The sequence below is a fragment of the Trypanosoma cruzi genome, genomic scaffold (assembly GCF_000209065.1).
Source record: "Trypanosoma cruzi strain CL Brener 1047053516735 genomic scaffold, whole genome shotgun sequence".
NCBI lineage: Eukaryota > Euglenozoa > Kinetoplastea > Trypanosomatida > Trypanosomatidae > Trypanosoma > Trypanosoma cruzi.
Window position 1 is genome coordinate 32,055 of NW_001849341.1, and position 19,855 is coordinate 51,909.

At 46.7% G+C, this 19,855-nt stretch overlaps 5 protein-coding genes across 5 annotated transcripts, besides 23 other annotated features; all 5 read left to right on the forward strand.

Annotated features, from left to right (window-relative positions):
* Positions 1 to 1,004: part of a sequence feature (areas merged during assembly that could not be assigned to a particular haplotype. This can correspond to areas where the two haplotypes were merged or to regions with more than two copies in the genome that were merged during assembly.) that runs on past the window's edge.
* Positions 3 to 47: a microsatellite.
* Tc00.1047053508257.130 (hypothetical protein, conserved) lies at positions 233 to 907 on the forward strand (the record flags this gene model as incomplete). Its single annotated transcript, XM_813852.1, has 1 exon — positions 233 to 907. The coding sequence occupies one exon, from the start codon at positions 233 to 235 to the stop codon at positions 905 to 907; it is 675 nt and encodes a 224-aa protein (XP_818945.1).
* Positions 997 to 1,028: a microsatellite.
* Positions 1,005 to 1,615: a sequence feature (areas merged during assembly that could not be assigned to a particular haplotype. This can correspond to areas where the two haplotypes were merged or to regions with more than two copies in the genome that were merged during assembly.).
* Positions 1,070 to 1,098: a microsatellite.
* Tc00.1047053508257.140 (aquaporin 9, putative) lies at positions 1,224 to 1,919 on the forward strand (the record flags this gene model as incomplete). Its single annotated transcript, XM_813853.1, has 1 exon — positions 1,224 to 1,919. The coding sequence occupies one exon, from the start codon at positions 1,224 to 1,226 to the stop codon at positions 1,917 to 1,919; it is 696 nt and encodes a 231-aa protein (XP_818946.1).
* Positions 1,616 to 1,802: a sequence feature (areas merged during assembly that could not be assigned to a particular haplotype. This can correspond to areas where the two haplotypes were merged or to regions with more than two copies in the genome that were merged during assembly.).
* Positions 1,803 to 3,382: a sequence feature (areas merged during assembly that could not be assigned to a particular haplotype. This can correspond to areas where the two haplotypes were merged or to regions with more than two copies in the genome that were merged during assembly.).
* Positions 2,185 to 2,210: a microsatellite.
* Positions 2,298 to 2,645, forward strand: Tc00.1047053508257.150 (small nuclear ribonucleoprotein SmD3, putative; the record flags this gene model as incomplete). Its single annotated transcript, XM_813854.1, has 1 exon — positions 2,298 to 2,645. The coding sequence occupies one exon, from the start codon at positions 2,298 to 2,300 to the stop codon at positions 2,643 to 2,645; it is 348 nt and encodes a 115-aa protein (XP_818947.1).
* Positions 2,729 to 2,759: a microsatellite.
* Positions 3,159 to 3,180: a microsatellite.
* Tc00.1047053508257.160 (hypothetical protein, conserved) lies at positions 3,227 to 5,149 on the forward strand (the record flags this gene model as incomplete). The annotated part of the gene is made up of 1 exon (XM_813855.1): positions 3,227 to 5,149. One exon carries the CDS (start codon positions 3,227 to 3,229, stop codon positions 5,147 to 5,149), a length of 1,923 nt encoding a protein of 640 aa, XP_818948.1.
* Positions 3,383 to 3,384: a sequence feature (areas merged during assembly that could not be assigned to a particular haplotype. This can correspond to areas where the two haplotypes were merged or to regions with more than two copies in the genome that were merged during assembly.).
* Positions 3,385 to 7,341: a sequence feature (areas merged during assembly that could not be assigned to a particular haplotype. This can correspond to areas where the two haplotypes were merged or to regions with more than two copies in the genome that were merged during assembly.).
* Positions 5,339 to 5,361: a microsatellite.
* Positions 5,640 to 5,698: a sequence feature (T-rich).
* Positions 5,751 to 19,559, forward strand: Tc00.1047053508257.170 (dynein heavy chain, putative; the record flags this gene model as incomplete). Its single annotated transcript, XM_813856.1, has 1 exon — positions 5,751 to 19,559. The coding sequence occupies one exon, from the start codon at positions 5,751 to 5,753 to the stop codon at positions 19,557 to 19,559; it is 13,809 nt and encodes a 4,602-aa protein (XP_818949.1).
* Positions 7,342 to 7,722: a sequence feature (areas merged during assembly that could not be assigned to a particular haplotype. This can correspond to areas where the two haplotypes were merged or to regions with more than two copies in the genome that were merged during assembly.).
* Positions 7,723 to 10,356: a sequence feature (haploid, Esmeraldo-like haplotype).
* Positions 10,357 to 10,563: a sequence feature (haploid, non-Esmeraldo-like haplotype).
* Positions 10,564 to 12,938: a sequence feature (areas not merged during assembly with more than two copies in the genome that could not be assigned to a particular haplotype).
* Positions 12,939 to 13,943: a sequence feature (haploid, non-Esmeraldo-like haplotype).
* Positions 13,944 to 14,548: a sequence feature (heterozygous, Esmeraldo-like haplotype).
* Positions 14,549 to 15,028: a sequence feature (haploid, non-Esmeraldo-like haplotype).
* Positions 15,029 to 19,855: part of a sequence feature (areas merged during assembly that could not be assigned to a particular haplotype. This can correspond to areas where the two haplotypes were merged or to regions with more than two copies in the genome that were merged during assembly.) that runs on past the window's edge.
* Positions 19,671 to 19,693: a microsatellite.

Genomic DNA, 19,855 nt, shown 5'->3' on the forward strand with positions numbered 1-19,855 from the left:
CTTTTTATTTTATTTTATTATTATTTTTTTATTTTTTTTTGTTTTATATACATATATATATTGCTGCGTCATCATTTGGCTGGTGGGCTCTTTTTATCTCCACACTCTTCGCATATTTTTACCGTTTTTTTTTTTTTTTGTGGTTTTACTCATATCACCACGTTCTTTTACGGTTTTCTTTTTCTTTTTGATGGAATTTGCGTGTGCCGTTACTTCTTGAGGAGGCCCGCACATGGAGATTGCCGCTTTGCTGGCGGAATACCTGAGGGCGCCGGTGTCTAGTCGTGGGGAGCTGGTGGCCTCTAATCCGTGCCTGTTTGCCCCTGATGTGGTGGAGGCTTTAAATGACGCCCACGACATGATGGCTCAGGTGCAAAAGCAGGCGAGGGACGCCTGTCGAACTATTGACGATGTTATGGGGAATCTCGATCTTCCTTCACTGCCCCGATTGACCCCAACGGAGCGGAGTGAATTGGTTGTTACGGAGGATGTGATGATTGCGCAATTTGTTGACGAACTGTTGCTATTACTTTCTCAGAGGGAGACGACTCCTTGTAGTTTGAAGGGAACACTCTCGGCGAGTGATGAAGCCTGTAATTTTGCCAGGCCTTGGCATCAACAGCGCTCTGTCGTATTGGAGATCCTGTCATTTTTGCCAGTTGAGTGCACGTTCAATGTGGCTGAAAATGTATGCAAGCTGTGGCGAACATGGTTGTGTGTTCCTGCGGATTCGAGGGCCTTCTGGGCGGGTTGCGTACAGAGAGAGTTTCCGGAGAGTATGCAGACGCTGATTCAGTTGCAGGAAGTTGATTTGTACGAGAGTGATTGGCGCACAATTGCGATGATGTGCAGCACCGATGAGGAGAAGGATGATTTGATGGCGGAAGAGGAAGTGACTGCGTCATAATGGAAGGAGAATGAGTACATACATATATGGATTTGGCCTATTTTGAAGGAAATTGCATTGATGTGCATTTTTTTATTTTTGCCCACATTTTATTATTATTATTATTATTATTATTATTATTTGTGTTTGTCCTCACCAACACCCTAAATCCTTTTTTTAAATTTATTATTATTATTATTATTATTATTATTTGCCCTTGAAGCAGCGGTGGTAGTTGAAGGACAATAGTAGCTGGACGTACCGATAAACGTATAATTACGTACTTACATCCCACCTTTTTCTACTGTGGAAGGATCCAGAGGGTCGATTTGTAGTTATGACGTTCTCTCCGGGTATGAGTGAGATTGTGGCAGAGTTTGTTGGAACGTTTCTCTTTGTGCTGACGATTCCTTTGGCTTCGCTGGGTGTGGGATCACTAGCACCACTGCCGATTGGATTCATGCTTGCGGCAATGACATTTTCCTTTGGTTACATTAGTGGGGCCCATTTTAATCCAGCCATTACCTTTGCCACGTTTATCAACGGCAAGATTCCGTTCAGGAAGATGTTTTTTTACATGATTTCACAGATTCTGGCGGCTTTTTTGGCGTCTCTCTACGGCTCAGCGATTGTTGGTCTCCGTATTCCAGTTCCCTCGACGGATGTGGCTCTCGTGAGTGTTTGGCAGGCTATCTTGTGTGAGATGGTGTACACTTTTGCCTTGGCCTCGGTTGTGTTGCATGTAAACTACTCCAGGCAACGGAGCAATGAGTTTTATGGTTTTGCGATTGGTATGACAGTTCTTTCTGCTTCATTTGCTGTGGGTGGTTTTACTGGTGGTGCTTTTAATCCTGCTGTGGCTACAGGTACGCAATTGGTTGGCTGCATAGGAGGAAACTGCAAGCCACTCATTTTCTTTTGGATATATTGGGTTGCCCCACTTGGTGGCTCTTTCTTAGCGTCGATTGCATATCAAATTCTTGACACGCATGACCGTGTTGCACCAATTGAACTTTCAGGTCAGGTTTTCTGAAGTGTGCAGGAGGCCAAAATGCGTGGGTCTCTGGCGAGTGAGCAAACGAATTATAGAAAAATAGTACGTGGCCACTTGTCACCTCAAATACCCCCTTTGCAGATATTATACGCTGAGGTAACTTAACCCAAAGTTAAGAGAGAGAGAAAAAAAGAACGACTCAGTGATTGGAACAATTTGATTTTTCGTTTGTTTGTTTGTTTGGTATATATCCATTAGTTGCATATAGAACTGTTTTTTTTTTTTTCTTTTTCCCCTTTTAATCATATATATATATATATATATATATATTTTTAGGGGTGAAGAGCGGTGTATCGTCGTGTTTGCTGTGTCTAAGCTATTACATACAAGGATACAATTATATTTGCGTGTTAGAAGATGAGTACGTTTAGCATTCCGCTGAAGGTGCTGTTTGACGCTATTGGCACGACGATATCACTTGAGGTCTCTAATGGTGAGCTCTACACGGGCACGCTGAGCGAGGTGCAGGATAATATGAACGTCTTGCTCATTTCTGCGAAGAAGACAAAGAAGTCAGGAAAGACGGTGGATCTGAATTCCGTGTTTGTTCGCGGCTCCTCCATCGTTTTTTTTCAGCTTCCTGATGCCTTGCGCACCAGCCCGGCGTTAGTGAAGGCGGGACAGGTGCTGACCAACGCATTGGACAATAGAGGAGATAGCAAGGGCTTCGGCGCACGGCGTGTAGTAAAGCGAGGACGAGAATAATTTCAAGAGAAGAAGGACGTTCTTCAGAAAGGGGTTTAACGCGAATCTTGCGGTGCCCATTTGTCTCCAGAAGCATGCGGTCGACACACACACACACACACACACGTATACACAGCTTCCCAGTGCGAGACTAGGAGGTGTGAATAAACTTTTCTACCGCTGCTCTGCTGAGGGGAATCGCGTGGACGCGAGAAAAGGCCAATGCTGTCGAACGCATAACGGGAAAGAATGAATGGAAAGGAGGACAAAAAATGGAAAGGATAAGGAGTAGATGCCCGGGGTGGCGTGCTGCAGCTGCTGGGGTGTGTATGTTTGTGGGTAATAGATGCTGTGTCTGAAGAAGGCTGTTTTTTTCTCTCGAATTATTTCTTGCTGGATTCTTTTTTTCTTCCCGTTTTGCTTTTCTCGCCCTCTTTCTTGGTTTGCATGCACTTTCCTCATTCCGTTTTCTGCAGGGGAAATAGTAGGGATAGGTGCCAGTGGCCCCAAGGCAGGCTGGTTTCGTGGGAGGCGTATTATTATTATTATTATTATTTGCATATCGCTGCGTCCCTGGTAGTTGGGTTTTTTTTTTTCGTAAAATGGGCCAAAGAGATTTTCACAAAGGATTTGCACAGACAATTTTAGGGTGTCATTCGTGCTTCTTTCCAACGATAGAGAAGGAAGAAGGACGATCGCGAAAAAATGGAACGCATTTTCCTAGTAAGGTACCTGTTCCTCCGCATAGAAAAGGCACCATGGGGAGGACAATTTTGAAACGCCATGGTGAGACGACATTGGAGTATACGTACCTTCCCAAACCGAGGAAAAGTGCAAATACAGAGTTTTTCTCAGGAGGGTTGGCGACGATGCCAACAGATTGGACATTGTGTTTACGCCAGGCCAGCGATGAAGAAGGGGCTTGTAGGAGACTTTTGATAGCTAACGAAGCCATCGAGAGGCAGCGTCTAGTTCGAGGTTTGGAATGTTGTTTACCTGAGGTGAATGCTTCATTCACAAGAAATGAGGAACGTGGTATTCGGCTGCTTGAAGCGAAGGATTATGGGGGTGCCTATGTGTCCTTTACCCGGGCTCTGCAGCAGAAGCCTCATTCTAAGATGGCATGTTACAAACGTGCCGTGTGTAGTTGGCACCTGCTTTTCTACGATGAGTGTACCAAGGATTCTCGCAGAGGAATTGAAATGGACTTGGATCTTGTCTCGCTTCATTGCCGTTCACTTTTGCTGCGTGAACGCTACCAAGAAGCACGTCAGGGGTACGAATATGCGCTTGGGGTGCTGGCGCCTTTAATGAACGATCCTCGCAATATAAAGTGGCGGGCCGAGTGTGAAGCGATACCAACCCTAAAGAAATTCCGTAACTCTTTCAAGGAGGGGAAGTGGGAGGAGGTTTTGCGTCTGAGGGATGCAGCCAAGCCTCTTATTGATGGCACGCCTCTAATTCTTTTGGAAGCGAGAGCTTTATTGCACGTGAGTCCAAATATGGCACGCCTTCGTTTGCTGTCATATGTACCAACCATTCCCCGGCCTGTTTCCGCCAATACAGAAATGTCCTTGGAGGAGAAGTTGGCTTGGCGTCTTGTGGAAGAGCACTATCTGCAAGCCGCCGTTTTGTTAGCCCAATCGAATGTGTACTGTGGCAGCTCTTTTTTAGAAATTGCTGCAGCCCTGGTTCAGACATGTTTGGTGATCAGTCCAAGTTTTGGCCCTGCACTTGTGCTTGGGCACTATCTTGTCTCCCTGGAGGAGATCTTGTCGCGGGTGAGATCTCTCTTTGCAAAAGAGCGCTACGCCGAGGCCATTCCTCTCATTCATGATGGATTGCTTCTGGATAAATCCAATCAGCGGATGTGTAGTACATTATACTGCATGCGAGCCGAGGCATACGCAAGCCTTGGTAAGAATTCCAACGTCATCAACGACTGTACCGCCGCAATTGGGATGGATTCTGGCTGCGTCAAAGCGTTTGTTCTCCGCGCTGAGGCTTACCGTCGAATGAACCAACGCGCTGAGGCAGCGGCCGATCGTCTTAAGGCTGTTAATTTGGATCCTTCTTTTCGTCATATACTGCACGGGGACGAGGAACAGTTTTTGCGGAAAACCGAGCATCCAAGATCGTCTCATGGCAACCCGGGGTCACAAAAACGCCGGTCAAAGTGGTACGATGCCTTTGCAACCAAAAGTGAGATCCCGCCTAAGTCCGGGGCCACGACAAAAGACGCCTCTTCGGACGCCGAGCGTGCATCCAAATTGGGGGCGAAAACGACGCTTTACGACGTTCTTGAGTTGCCTCACGGGTCCAGCATCAGTGAAGTCCGCGCACAGTTTAAAAAGTTAACCCTGTTGTACCATCCTGACCGCTTAGTGAAGGAGGATGAGAAAAAGCAACAGGCGGGGCTGGAGCGATTTAAACTCATAAACCACGCGCATAGTGTGCTGACGGATACCAACGAGAAATGTATGTACGATTTTTCACTTGGCCTGAATGTCTCTCCTAGAGTTTAGTCTCCGCTACCTTCAGTGTTTACTCGCTTTTCATTGTTGTCTTTTTAGTTATCGTTGTTGTCAAATACGAATGCTGTTGGGGATCCTTTTTTTTTTTCTTTTTCCCCTGAGGGGCGTTCTGGAGCGCCCCTGTTTTCTCTCCATTTGTGTGTCGCAGCTCATTTTTATTCATTATCTTTCTCTTTCTCGTTTTCTTTTTTTTTTTTTTTTTTCCCTCTGATTTGTTATTATTTACTCCTTCCCTTTTTGTGATGTAACCCAATACGAATGTTTTTCCTTTCGCTTGCCCTCTTTTTTTATGCCTTCGTCTCTTTTAAGGATATATTTTTTTTTTCTTTGATGCATACACACACCCTCAAGCATTCTTGCACGCCCATTCATTGATTCCCTTTTTCTTGATTGGCGTGATGATTTAATTCTTTTAAAATTTTTATCTCTTCCTGTGTTTTTCATTGCTCATTGCCATCTCTCGCTGTGTGGGTTCCCCTGCTTTTTTTTTCCTTCGGTTCTATTTTATTTTCCCTTTCTTTTTTTTTTTCTTCTTTTTTTCCACAACCGTCACGGCTATCAACCACCATGACGACTTCAGCATCCACTGGAAATGAGCGCTGAATCGAGGAATGGGCAACCGAGGGACGAGGAAGACCCGCGCCTTGCGTGGTTGGCGGCTCGCGTTAAGAGTTGCCTCTACGGCGTTGACGATGACGTCATTGCGGATCTCTACGGCGACATTGATTCTAGAAAAGTCATCCTGGAGATTTTTGATAACCCAAAGGAACGCTTTCTCGTCATCTCTTCCCAAGAAGCCACAACCACGGAGGGCAACGCCGTCGGTGGCAGGCTCTCTATGGCAACACCGCGAAAAACCCCTCCAAAGCTGATTGCCACAACGCGGGCGATCAAGAACTCAAATATCACCGGCTCCACAAATTTTCCACCAGACCGGACAAGATGCATCTTCTTTCTTCGTGTCCAGAATGTACAGTTAACCAAAGAGCTTGTGCATAACTGGAGGACTGAAACCGAGTGCCCCATTCATAGGGCCTTTGAGATTTCCTGTATGGTAGTGCCCTCATTGTCCTCCTTTCACACCATTTTAAAGTATGCCTACGGGCCGATCGTAGAAGATGTGGTGTCGTCTGCTGGACGAAGACGGTGTGTTGCTACAAAAAAGGTTGCAAACCGACAGCTTTACACTGAGATCTTGAATTGGGTGCATCGTGTTGATATGCAAATGACGGGATTTCGAAACCAGGTCTGTGCGGAGCGACGACTACCTATGCCACAAACGCTTGTATCTATGGGGTATTCTGACTCTGGACTGAAATCTGCGCTTGCCAATGAAGATGTTATCAAGCAGATTGACATTACCGTCTCCCAGTGGCAAGCAGAGATCAGCTATGCCATGTCACTGGATCCACAGAAGGAAGGCCCTCTTGGAGAGATTGAGTATTGGCGTGAAAAATATAGTACCATCAGTGCTTTATACGAGCAGATAAATTCCCCTCAGGCAAAGTTTATTTTGAAAGTGGCAAAGGAAGCGGAGTGCAACTCGTTTCACTTGATCTCCACTACAATTCAACATTTTTTCCGTCTGTACGCCGAGGCAAAAGACAATGTGAAGTTTCTCGGTACGTTGGACCGTCATTTCCGCACGATGCACGGAGTGACACCGGGTTCTGGCTCCCTTCAGCCCATCATTGACACGCTGTCCTCTATGATGACAGGAATAAGAATGGTGTGGATTATCTCTCGCTATTATTGCACGGAAGAGCGTATGGTTGGGTTGCTGGAGAAAGTTGGGAAGTTAATTGCTCAAAAAGTCTCACAGCACATCGATTTCCGCAGTATTTTAGGCTTACCCTTTTCAGAGGCCAAGGAAAAAGTGATTGAGGGCCAGCAGTGCTTACTAAAATGGAAAGCCACTTATGTCAATGTGCAGGAGGAGATTAATAGCAGTGAACGTGAGCAGCCGTGGAATTTTAACCAAAAACGATTGTTTGAAACAACCGACTACATGTCTGACCGTTGTACGGACTTGTTGGAAGTTATAGAGACCGTGGAGTACTACAATACGGTGCTTGGGGCGCAGCTAAAGACAGTTCTCACCGACACTAGCGGAATTGAACGTATTTTAAAGGATGTGGAACGTGTGAAGCGTCCGTTTGAGACCCTCACCTTTGATCCCTTTGAGCGAAAGGCGACTCATAACTGGCAGGTGGTATACTCCAATTTTGTGAACACCGTCGCCAACCTGGACCATGAGGTTTCTGAGTTTATAAATAAAATCTTTGATGATGATTTACGGAGTGCGGAATCCGCATTTGAGCTTTTGGTCTCCTTTAAAGGTATCGTGTCCCGTCCGCAGCGTGCTGGGGAGGCGTTTGACACGGCGTCGCTTCTTTCAGAAAAGGCGGATCGTATTCTGGCGCAGTATTTCAGCGAGGTGGAGAGAGTGCGGAGTATTTTTGTGGAAAACCGCGACAATCCACCACTCACGAAGAATCAACCCCCGGTGGCGGGTGCCATACACTGGAGCACGTCGTTGTTTCAGCGGTTGAAGAAGCCGATTGTTCGGTTTCAGCAAGAGGGAATGCTTGTCACCACCATGGGGCGACAGGTGCGAGCAAAATATGTGGAGGTGGCGAGGCAAATGAAGGAGTACGCCACTTCTCGTTTTATTCAATGGTCAGAGGGAGTGCGGCAGACAACTACGGCATCGCTCAAGATGAATATTCTCCGCAAAGGAAATGGGGACACGTATGTGACAAACTTTGATGTTGCCCTCTTCAACGTCATACGGGAGGCGAAGTATTTGGACCGCCTCGGCTTTGAGGTGCCGCAGGAGGCCATTAACGTCACCCTGCAGGATGAATCGTATCACGCAAACGTGGACGCACTTAAGGCGATGCTCCTAAATTTTAACTGCGAGCTGCAAGGGGCACTGGATGGTCCTGAGCGCGTTATTTTGGCAAAAAACATCCGCGAACTGAGGCTTGCGCTTGAGCCGGGAATTCATGACATCAATTGGACAAGTCTGGGCGTAACGGACTTTGTCGCCAACTGCGAGCGTGCTATCACTAAGTTCCGAAATTTAAGCCGCGAGGTACGCAAACGAGCGGACCACATCCAGACGCAGGTTGTAAATAAAATTGGTTCCACAAAACTCATACCGGAATTTGAACAGCTGCTTCAGGCTGGAGGAGAACTGCCAGAACTGCAGGTTTTTGTGGAAACGATTGAGCGACGTCGCACAACTCTGGTTGATGCATGTCTTCGTGCGTATCACACCGCCAAACCCCTCTTGACAAAGATGGAGAGTCAACTTGTTGGCACCCATACGGGAAAGTGCCTTATCCTGGAGAGTTATTACCTTCACTGGGAACAACGCATTTGGAAGGCCCTTACGAGGATGGTGCTCAACTCTCTTCTGGCCTTTGCAAAGATGCTTGGCTACCGTGGCTCCTCCACCGTGAAACGTCCCCCTCTTTTTAAGGTGTTGATATTTTTGACGACGGAGCCGACCTTCTCACCACCACATCAAGAGATCACGAGTGCATTTCACAAGGTTCAGTCAAGCATTATTGAATCCACCCAGCGATTCCAACGATGGATGCGGGGAACATGTATTGAGTTCACACAGGGCGAACTGGTGCCACGACCAGCTGAGGGGGAACAGGAAACGCTCTTTACGTATTACAAAGACATCAACAGTCTTCCTCAGGTGTATAAACTGCAGGGTATAATTAACCGAACCATTCAAACTCATTTATCTGCTCTTGCAACAAACATCAAGATGCTTCAGCGATACCGTTTTATTTATCTTGCGGATAAAAAACTTTCGGTGGAACAGCAGGCAAAGAGTCAGTTTCACTGGATTGACTATGACGCAAAATTTCAACTTTACTTTAACATGATTGCAGACTTTGATGCCGAAGAACACATACACGATTTTGGATTTATGCGCTGTGACGAGAGCGCTTTTTATGCGGAGCTTGTAGAACATGTACATCAGTGGATTGCCATGGAAGGTGCACAAATGAATGATACGGTCCGGGTACGTATGCAGAAGCGTTTAGAATCTATAGTCCGTATTAATAAAGATTTGCAACGGCCATGTGAAAATATTGAGGATTTGAAGTTTGTGTTAGAAGTCATGCACGACACGCGTGCCTCTTCGCTGGATGTGGAGCAGGACATCAGTGAAATCAAATACATTTATGAGTCTATTATGCACTTTGGCGTCAAGGTGGACCCGCAGGAGTTGAAGGAGGCGTTAAGTTTTCAAGGACTATGGGACTGTACACTTGCGAGACTGCACGAATTGGAGAAGGATCTGGAGCCGAAGAAGCTTCGCTTCCGGGAGTATACGCGTGCCGAGGTGGCCAATTTTCTTCAAAAGGGAAAATCTGTGCTGAAAGAGTTTCGTGAAAAGGGTCCTAGTCGTGCGGACATTGACCTTCAGGAAGGCAATAACCTCAAGAAGGAGTGGCGAGAGCATTTGACGCAACTCCAGGCGAAACGTGACCAATTGACAAAGGCCGAAAAACTGTTTGACTTGCCGCTTACAAGTCACGTTCACCTGCAGCAGTTGAACGAAGAACTGACAAAGGTGGAGGCAGTGTATGACCTCTACGAACAGTGGGTTGCCATTCTGAAGCGCTGGAACCGCAGCAGCTGGAAGGATCTCCTTCTGGAGGACTTGCAAACCACCACGGATGAGAAGGTAAAACGTGCACGTCTCCTTGGTAGGACACACGGTGATGTGCATCCATTCAAGGCTGTTCAGCAGGTTATTTTGAATTTTCATTCCTCTTTGCCACTGCTGGCGAAGTTGAAGAGTCCGGCACTGAAGCAGCGTCACTGGGTGGAGCTAATGCGGGTAACGGGCAAGGAATTCTCTATTGAGCAAATCAATTTAGATGATTTTATTGCCATGGAACTTTATTGCTTTGCAGATGATATTGATAATATCATTGTTACAGCGGCGAGGGAGCAGGCTATTGAGAAGGACATTCTGGCCGTAAAGGAGTTCTGGTCAAAGGCAGAGTTCTCACTGGTGCCGTATGAACCTCGTAAGGGAGATGTTCGCTGCAGTGTTCACAGTGACACAAGCGAGATTCAAGAGGCTGTGGATGACAATATCCTTAAAATGCAATCCATCGCGAACGTGAAATGGGCACAACCGTTCATAGATGATGTGAAACTGTGGGAAAAGAAATTGGCAATGATCAACGATGTGATTGCTGTGTGGGTTACTGTGCAGATGAAATGGCAATATTTGGAATCCATTTTTAAGGGAAGTGACGATATCGCCAATCAACTCCCAAAGGAAACCGCCAAGTTTAACGACCTGGACAAGAAGTTTGTTCGCATCATGAATGAAACGGCCGCTGGGCCGAATGTGGACATCTGCTGTAACGCGACTGGTCGTCTTGAAGAGTTTCGGTATCTGGAGGAGAAACTTGAGGAATGCCAGAAGGAACTTTCCAATTACCTTGAGACGAAGCGGTACATGTTTCCTCGTTTCTACTTCATATCCGATGATGAGTTGCTCTCCATTTTGGCTGCCAGCGGTGCAAAGTCAGTGCAGGATCACATGTTGAAGATGTTTGACAACTCTGCCCACCTAATTTTTAAGGATGGTGAGGATGAAACCATTTGCGGTGTGGAATCGCAGGAGGGTGAAGTTGTAATTTTTGACCGCCCAGTGGCAACAATGGGTGCGCCCGTGGAACAATGGCTACAAGAAGTTTTGGAGGAGTCGCGCTCGACACTGCGTGACGTTCTTAAGGCGGGTGTGTACTATTACCCTCGGATGGGTCGACTGGATTGGCTGAAAAAGTACCATGGCATGGTTACACTCACTGGGGCCAAGATTTGGTGGACGTTCGAAGTGGAAGACGCTTTTAATTCTCTCAAGAAGGGAAAGAAAAGTTCAATGAAAGACCTGTCGGGGAAACTGACACGACAACTCATTGATCTTGTGGGAGAAATGGATAAGGATATTGAGAAACAGTACGCAAAGAAAGTCAATACATTGATCATTGTAGATGTTCATGGACGAGATATTGTGGATCGCTTTGTACGAGACTCCGTAACGGATGCTCGTGAGTTTGATTGGGAATCACAATTACGGTTTTACTGGGAGCGTGATGGTGACACATGCGTTATACGTCAATGCACAGGGCGGTTTAATTTTGGCTATGAATATATGGGATTGAATGGGAGACTTGTGATCACCCCGTTAACAGACCGCTGCTTTATGACGTTGACTCAGGCGCTGTCTTTCTATCTTGGTGGTGCTCCCGGTGGGCCGGCGGGAACGGGGAAAACGGAATCCGTCAAGGATCTTGCAAAGGCTTTGGCCATTCAGTGTGTTGTCTTTAATTGTGGTGAGGGCTTGGACTATAAGGCGATGGGTACAATCTTTTCTGGACTGTCACAGACCGGTTCATGGGGTTGCTTTGATGAGTTCAACCGTATTGAACTGCCGGTGCTTTCCGTGGTATCCGAGCAACTGCGCAGCATTCAAAGTGCACTGAAGGCTGGCGAAGAAGAGTTTCTTTTTGGTGACAAAGTAATTCGACTTGTACCGACGGTTGGTGTTTTTATCACGATGAATCCCGGTTACGCTGGCCGTGTTGAATTACCGGACAACCTTAAGGCTTTGTTCCGTCCTGTAGTGATGGTTGTGCCAGATATGGAATTGATTGCGGAAAATATGCTCTTCTCGGAGGGCTTCACGACGGCGCGTGAGCTGGCCAAGAAGATGGTGACACTTTACCAACTTGCCAAGGGGCAACTGTCAAAACAACATCACTATGACTGGGGACTGAGGGCATTAAAAGCGGTGCTAGTGATGGCGGGACAACTGAAGCGTGGTGCACCTGAGTTGACGGAAGAGTCTGTTCTGATGCGTGCCCTGCGTGACATGAATACCCCGAAGTTTGTCGCGGAAGATGAGCCGCTTTTTAAGGGTCTTATTGGAGATCTGTTTCCTGGTCTTGACCCAACACGTGCACCGCAGGAAAATCTTTCAAAGGCTGCGACAAAAGTATTCAAGGAGAAGGGATTTTTTGTGGACGCGAGACAGGTGGACAAGGTGGTTCAACTCTACGAGACGATGCAAACTCGGCACACCTCGATGGTCGTTGGCCCCACAGGTGGTGGAAAGTCAACTGTTATTGACTGTCTTTGTAAAGCACAAACGGACCTTGGGCTACCAACGAAGTTGTATATCATCAATCCCAAGGCTCAACCTACTACCGCGCTTTATGGCGTCATGGACCCTCTTTCTCGGAGCTGGACGGACGGTATTTTCTCCAATATCTTCCGTGCAATTAACCGCCCCAATGAAAGTGGAGCGCGTGAGCGTCGATATGTTGTGTTTGATGGTGATGTGGATGCCAAATGGGTAGAAGACATGAATTCTGTCATGGATGACAATAAACTTCTCACGCTTCCGAATGGAGAACGTATTCGTCTTCGTCCGACAAGTTCATTACTTTTTGAAGTGGGAGACCTACAGTATGCCTCGCCTGCAACTGTTTCACGTGTTGGTATGGTCTTCCTTGATCCTGTGAATCTCGGATGGAAGCCTTTCATGTACGCATGGAAGTTGAAACGCCCACGTGATGAACTGGACACCCTTAACGAGCTCATTGAGAAATATGTGGAGCCTCTTGTTAATTTTATGTTTGATGGCATTGACGGAGAGGTTGTGACAGACCCGCCGAAGCTTGTGATCCCGACCAATGAGTTAAATATGGTACGCCAGTTGACGACCATGTTGCACACGGTTTCTCCGCAGAAAGTGGCACTGGAGCCAAAGGCATTGCAGTGTGTCTTTTTATTTTGTTGCGTGTGGAGTTTTGGCTCTCTAATTGCCACTGCAGAGGGTCGTGTACGCTTCGATGCATTTCTGAAGAAGGTCAGTGGATGGAACTTGCAAGATGTGGGCGAAAACTTCCTCACCCGTTTTGTGGGTAGTGGATCTCTTCCGGAGCGCAAAACTCTCTACGATTATTTTTTTGATCTTGAAGAAAACCGGTGGAAGCCGTGGCATATTCTTGTTCAACCGTTTGAAAGACCACCAGGCGCAAAATTTGGCTCACTTCTTGTTTCTACGGTTGATACTGAACGAAACATGTGGTTGCTAAACAAAATTGTTCTTAATCGGACTCCTGTCATGTTGGTTGGCGAGAGCGGTACCGCGAAGACGGTCACCATTCAGGCATACCTTAAGCAACTGAAGCAACGTTCTCTGGAGGCAGACACGGCTGCTAATGAGGATGTTCATCTTGAGGAGATGCTTCTTGAGCTGAATTTCAGCTCTCGCACCACAAGCCTTGATGCACAGAGGGCGATGGAGGATAACATTGAGAAGCGTACCAACACCGTGCTTGGCCCCCCGGCAAAGAAGCGACTTTTGGTGTTTGTGGATGATATCAATATGCCCCGTGTGGATCTCTACGGCACTCAACAACCCATCGCCTTTTTGAAACTACTGGTGGAACATCATTCATGGTACGATCGAAAAGATCTTCTTTTTAAAAATGTGCGAGACACGCAATTTGTGGCCGCGATGGCTCCGCCTGGCGGTGGTCGCAACGCTCTTGACCCACGTTTTGTCTCTCTCTTCACCATTTTTAATATTTTATTCCCGTCGGACGAATCGATCAACACCATCTACGGACAGATTTTGCGCGATGCCTATAAAACAATGGCGACTGAGTTGGGTGATTTGCCGAGTCAACTCACATCCATGACGCTTAGCCTGTATCAACAGCTTTTTGCCGCACTTCCCGCAACACCCACTAAATTCCATTACATTTTCAACTTACGTGATTTATCGCGTGTGTATGAAGGACTTTGCCGAGCCACCCCAGAGATGTTTCCAGACGCGAAGAGTATCGTGCGATTATGGCTTAATGAAATTTCCCATGTGTTTATGGACCGTATGGCAGATTCTTCCGACAAGGAGTTTGTTGCGCTTCTCGCACGGAAGGAGATTACGAGGCATTTCCCAGACACGGCGGAATTTGCATTGGCGGAACCTCTTTTGTTTGGTGATTTTGGTGATTTTGAGCCTGATAGCGATGTGGAGCGGCTGAACATTTACGAAGATTTTGGAGCGGATTTTACCAGGGCGCGCTCATTGGTGGAGATGATGTTGGAGGAGATTAACACACCGACGAAAACGATGGATTTGGTGATGTTTGACATGGCGTTGGATCACCTGCTGCGCATCACTCGTGTTCTTTCTCTTCCCCGTGGCAACTGCCTGCTTATTGGCGTTGGTGGAAGTGGCAAACAGTCTCTCACAAAATTGGCAGCCGCCATGTACCGGATGGGCGTGTTTGAAATTGTACTTTCCCGTAACTACAACGAGGATGCGTTTCGCGAGGATTTAAAACGCCTTTATGCCCGTGTCGGTGTACAGAAGGAGAAAGTTGTGTTTTTGTTTACCGACAGCCACGTGAAGGAAGAGGGTTTTTTGGAAGTTATCAACAACATGTTGACGTCCGGTATGGTGCCAGCGCTCTTCACAGAGGAAGAAAAGGAACCGTTGTACAGCAGTGTTGCTGCGGAAGTGGAGGCCGATGGTCTTGCGCCCTCCAAAGATAACAAGTGGACGGCCTTTGTCGCACGTTGCCGCGATAACTTGCATGTTGTGCTTTCAATGAGTCCCTCTGGTGATATTTTGCGCACCCGTTGCCGTAACTTTCCGAGTCTTATCAACAATACAACCATCGATTGGTTTCAGAAGTGGCCATCGCAGGCGCTGGAGGCGGTTGGTAATCGCATGCTGCAGGAGGAGGAACTGTCGGAGGATTTGAAAAGGGCCATTGCGAGTCATGCCGTGTATGTTCACTTGACAGCGGATGAACTTTCTATGCGTTTCTTGGGGGAAATGAAACGACACAATTACGTCACGCCGAAGAATTTTCTTGGATTTTTGGCAAATTATTCGCGGCTCCTTATAACACGCCGAGAGGAAATTGACGATTTGGTGAATAAATTCGCGATTGGTCTAGAGAAACTCGACCGTGCCCAGGAGGATGTGAAAGTTCTTCAGGAGGAACTCGCCGAGAAGGAAGTCATTTTGGAAGAGAAGCAGGAAGTTAACGAACGCATGACGAAGGAAATTAAAGAACAAAAGGAACGGAATGAAAAGCGCAAGGCAGAAGCATTGCTCATGGAGGAATCACTGAATGTGCAAAGTGCGGAGATTGAGAAGGAGAGTGCCGAGGCACAAGAGGTTCTCGACCTTGCTATGCCTGCCCTTGAAGAGGCCATGGAGGCGGTCAAGCACATCAACCCCAAGAGTATCACCGAATTAAAGTCCTTTGCCAAACCACCCGCGAGCGTTGTGGCGGTGGTGCGCATGGTATGTGTCGTGAAGGGAGTGCCGGCGACATGGGATTCTGGCAAGATTATGATGGGCCAAAATGATTTCATTCGTTCACTTATTGACATAGACTCTCTTGCCCCAACACTGAATCAGGGTAAGATCAATGAGATTAATAGAATTCTAAAAGAATTCCCTGTTAATTCAAACGATTTAAAGAAGGTGAGCTTGGCCGCATCAGGTCTGATGATATGGGTAGAGGCGATGAAAGCCTACTGGAACACGGCAAAGGAGGTTTTGCCCAAACAAGCTCGAGTGCGGGAGCTGCAGGAAGCGAAGGCAAATGCAGAGCGCCAATTAAGTGCCTGTCAAGATGAGATTGGTCAGCTGACTGTGAGTCTTCAACGACTTCAGGAGCGTTTAGATGCAGGTATGCACGAGGCCCAGCTGCTGCAGCAAGAAAAAGCCGTGATGGAACGTCGGCTTAATGCCGCCCGACGTCTACTTGACGGTTTTGGCTCAGAACGTGTACGATGGGCGGAGCAAAAACGAACGTTGGCTGATGTAAGAAATTGTCTTGTTGGGGATTGCCTTGCGGGTGCCTCTTTCCTATCCTATCTTGGTGCCTTTACTTTTCAGTACCGACAGGAGGCATTGGAGTCGCTGTGGCTAAAAGACATTCATGAGCGGGGCATCCCACTCACCAATGACTTCCAGATTCAACACCTCCTTACAGATGAGGTCTCCGTCTCCCAGTGGGCAAGTGATGGTCTTCCACTGGATTCTCTCTCTGTGCAGAACGGCATCCTCACAACAATGAGTACAGAAAGCATCGGAAAAGGAAGGAAGTCTGGACGGGTTCGTTTTCCACTTTGCATTGATCCACAAATGCAGGCAGTGAATTGGATCAAGCGGCAACATAAGTCAAACCCACGCTTTGAGTGCGCCTCCTTCAGTGATTCGGATTTTTTGAAACGGCTTGAGTTTGCGATTCAGTATGGCAATCCCTTTTTGTTTGAGGGTGTAGACGAGTTTATTGACCCCATCATTGATTCTGTGCTGGACCCACAGTTCCGTGAGGATTCTGGCCAGCGTGTCATACGTATTGGCGACAAGGACGTTGTATGGGACCCTAATTTTAAACTGTATCTCTGCACCAAACTGCCCAATCCAGAGTATCCAGCTGAGGTGTTTGGCAAAACTATTGTGATCAACTACGGTGTCACGGAGGATGGTCTTGAGAGTCAGCTGCTCAACTACGTTGTGGCGAGTGAACGTAGCGACCTGCAACGTCAAAGTGAGGAACTTGTACAGACCATGGCAGAGAGTCGTGCGCAACTGAAGGAGCTTGAGGATACTCTGATCCGTGAGCTGACGCTAGCAACAGGCAACATACTTGACAACGATGATTTGATTGCGACGCTGGAGAACACGAAAAGCAGCGCATCGGAGGTGCAGCAAAAACTTGAACAGGCAAAAGAAACGGCACGTGTCACAGAAATTTCTCGACAAGAGTACCGTCCTGCGGCTAGACGGGGTGCCGTTTTATATTTTGTCATATCTGAGTTGTCAATGATTAATTCCATGTATGAGTACTCGCTTTCCGCCTTTTTGCACGATGTCTTTGGGTACTCCATTACAAAGAGTGATGCCTCTTTTGAGATTAAAGATCGTTTGAATAACATTATTCGAGCTCTAACATACAATCTTTATTGCTACGTGTGTATGGGCATCTTTGAAAAGGATAAACTCATGCTTTCTTTTCAGATGGCTATCCGTCTTCTTACACAGGAAAATCGAATGGATCGAAGTGAATTGGAGTTTTTTCTTCGTGGCTGCGTTTTGGCTTCAAAGGATTATCCGTCCAATCCTGTTGAATGGCTTACAGAGCGTCAATGGAATGATATATGTAAGTTGTCGACAACATGCCAGGTCTTTGCCAATTTACGCAATGACGTATCGGAAAATTTGGAAGAATGGCATCAATGGTATGCGTTAGATCGTCCTGAGGACCCAAGTAGTGTCATCCCGTGTGGGTATAATGAGCGTATCAGTGAGTTTCAGCTTCTTTGTTTGCTTCGCTGCTTCCGTGGTGATCGTGTTTACACGGCCGCTACAAACTTTATCAGCAATTGTGACCTTCTTGGAGAGCGTTATGTCATTCCACCCATTTTGCGTTATAAGGATGTTCTTGACAAAAGCTCCTCAACAGCTCCCATTGTGTTCATTGTGTCTCCTGGTGCCAACCCGACAGAGGAGATCATTAAACTTGCGACAAAAGAAGTGGGGATTCAAAAATTTCGTTCCATTTCTCTTGGCCAGGGACAGGGCGAAGAGGCCATGAAACTTGTGGAGGTGGGCGTTGTTCGGGGACACTGGGTTTTGCTGCAGAACTGTCATTTGTTAACAAAGTGGATGAAAGATCTTGAGAAGGTCATTGAGAAGATGGACCAGACGCCACCCCAAGAAGAATTCCGCCTTTGGTTGACCACAGAGCCCAGCAAGGACTTCCCAATGGGTATTCTTCAACGATCGTTGAAGGTTGTTAACGAACCACCAAACGGACTTAAGATGAATATGAAAAACACCCTTTTGAAGGTAACTGAGGAGCAACTTGATGCATGCTTGCACACCGCCTTTAGACCACTGGTATTTACCCTTGCCTTTTTTCATGCTGTGGTACAGGAACGAAGAAAATATGGTAAGATTGGATGGAACGTGGTGTATGACTTTAATGAGACCGACTTCTCCGTGTCGATGCGACTACTTGATACCTACTTGACAAAGGCGTACAAAAATGGTGATTCTATTCCATGGGATACCCTGCGGTATCTTGTTGGTGAAGCGATGTATGGTGGTCGTGTGACGGACAGTATGGACCGACGCATAGTAAAGACATACTTGGAGGAATATTTTGGTGATTTCCTTTTTGATACCTTTCAGCCATTTTACTTTTATGTGAATGATGAAGTTAGTTACTGTCTTCCTGCGGATAGTACGGATTCAAATAAACGGGTTACTCTGCAGCAGATGATGGCACTCGTGGAGTCCTTTCCAAAAGATAACACGCCTGAGGTTTTTGGATTGCATCCGAATGCGGAAACGGGTTATTTGCGTAACGCAGCTGAAGGAATGTGGGCGAGTTTGATAGAACTTATGCCTCGATCCGGAAAAGCGGCAACACTTGGTGGGGAGTCACGAGAAGATGTTTTGTTAAAGCTCACGGATGAGATTTTGTCGCAGTTACCGGAGCCTTTAGATCGCAAACGAATTATGCGGAAGGAAAAGGAACGGGCAAATGAGATGGGACACAGTAATTTGCAACCGACTCAAGTCGTATTGTTGCAAGAAATAGAGCGTTGGAATCGACTGGTGGGAGTTATGATTATTTCTCTAAAGGAACTACAGAAGGCTCTTTCAGGTGCCATTGGTATGAGTAATGATTTGGATGATCTTGCATCTTCTTTGCATAACGGCCAGTTGCCATGGTCCTGGAGAAAAATGGCGCCTGCTACACGAAAGAATTTGGGCCGTTGGTTAGCCCACTTCCACCTCCGATGCAAGCAGTACAATGAATGGGCCATGAACGGGGAGCCGCGGTGCATGTGGATGTCGGGGCTAATGGTTCCAGAGTCATATATTTCCGCTCTTGTGCAGGTGGTTTGCAGACGATATAAGTGGCCGTTGGATCGTTCTTCTGTCGTTACGAAGGTGACTACCTACATGACTCCACAGGAGATCCAAGAACGACCAAAGGACGGGGCATATGTGAGTGGACTTTTTATTGAGGGTGCCAGGTGGGACACAAGCAGGCGCTGCCTTGCGCCGCAGCGCAAGAAGGAACTCATCTCTGAAATGCCAGTGATGCATATTATCCCCACTGAGTCATCCAAGGTAAAATCTGTGGCTACATTTAGAACACCAGTTTACGTCACTTCGGACCGTCGAAATGCGGCTGGCGTTGGCTTGATATTTGAAGCCGATCTGTCGACAGATGCCCACTCATCCTTGTGGACACTAGAGTCCGTTGCCCTTATTCTTGACTCGGACGACTAATTCCATTAAAGATAGAGATGTCTGCTCTGTTTTCCCTGTGTCTTATATTTTCCATCTTTTCTTTATTTTTATTTATTTGAATCAAAGAGAAGATGGAGAGAGAACGAAGGTAAAAAAAAAAAAAAAAAAAAAAATGTAAGAGGGCAAAGTTCAAAAATGAAAGAGATAATTTTTTTTTGCATTTGCCTTCCAGTCCATTTTTTTTTTTTTTTTTACCTTTGAATTTTTTTTTCCCTTATGGGTCCTAAAAGACAAGCAGGAACATATTTGACTATGATGTAAACAGAATACTGATG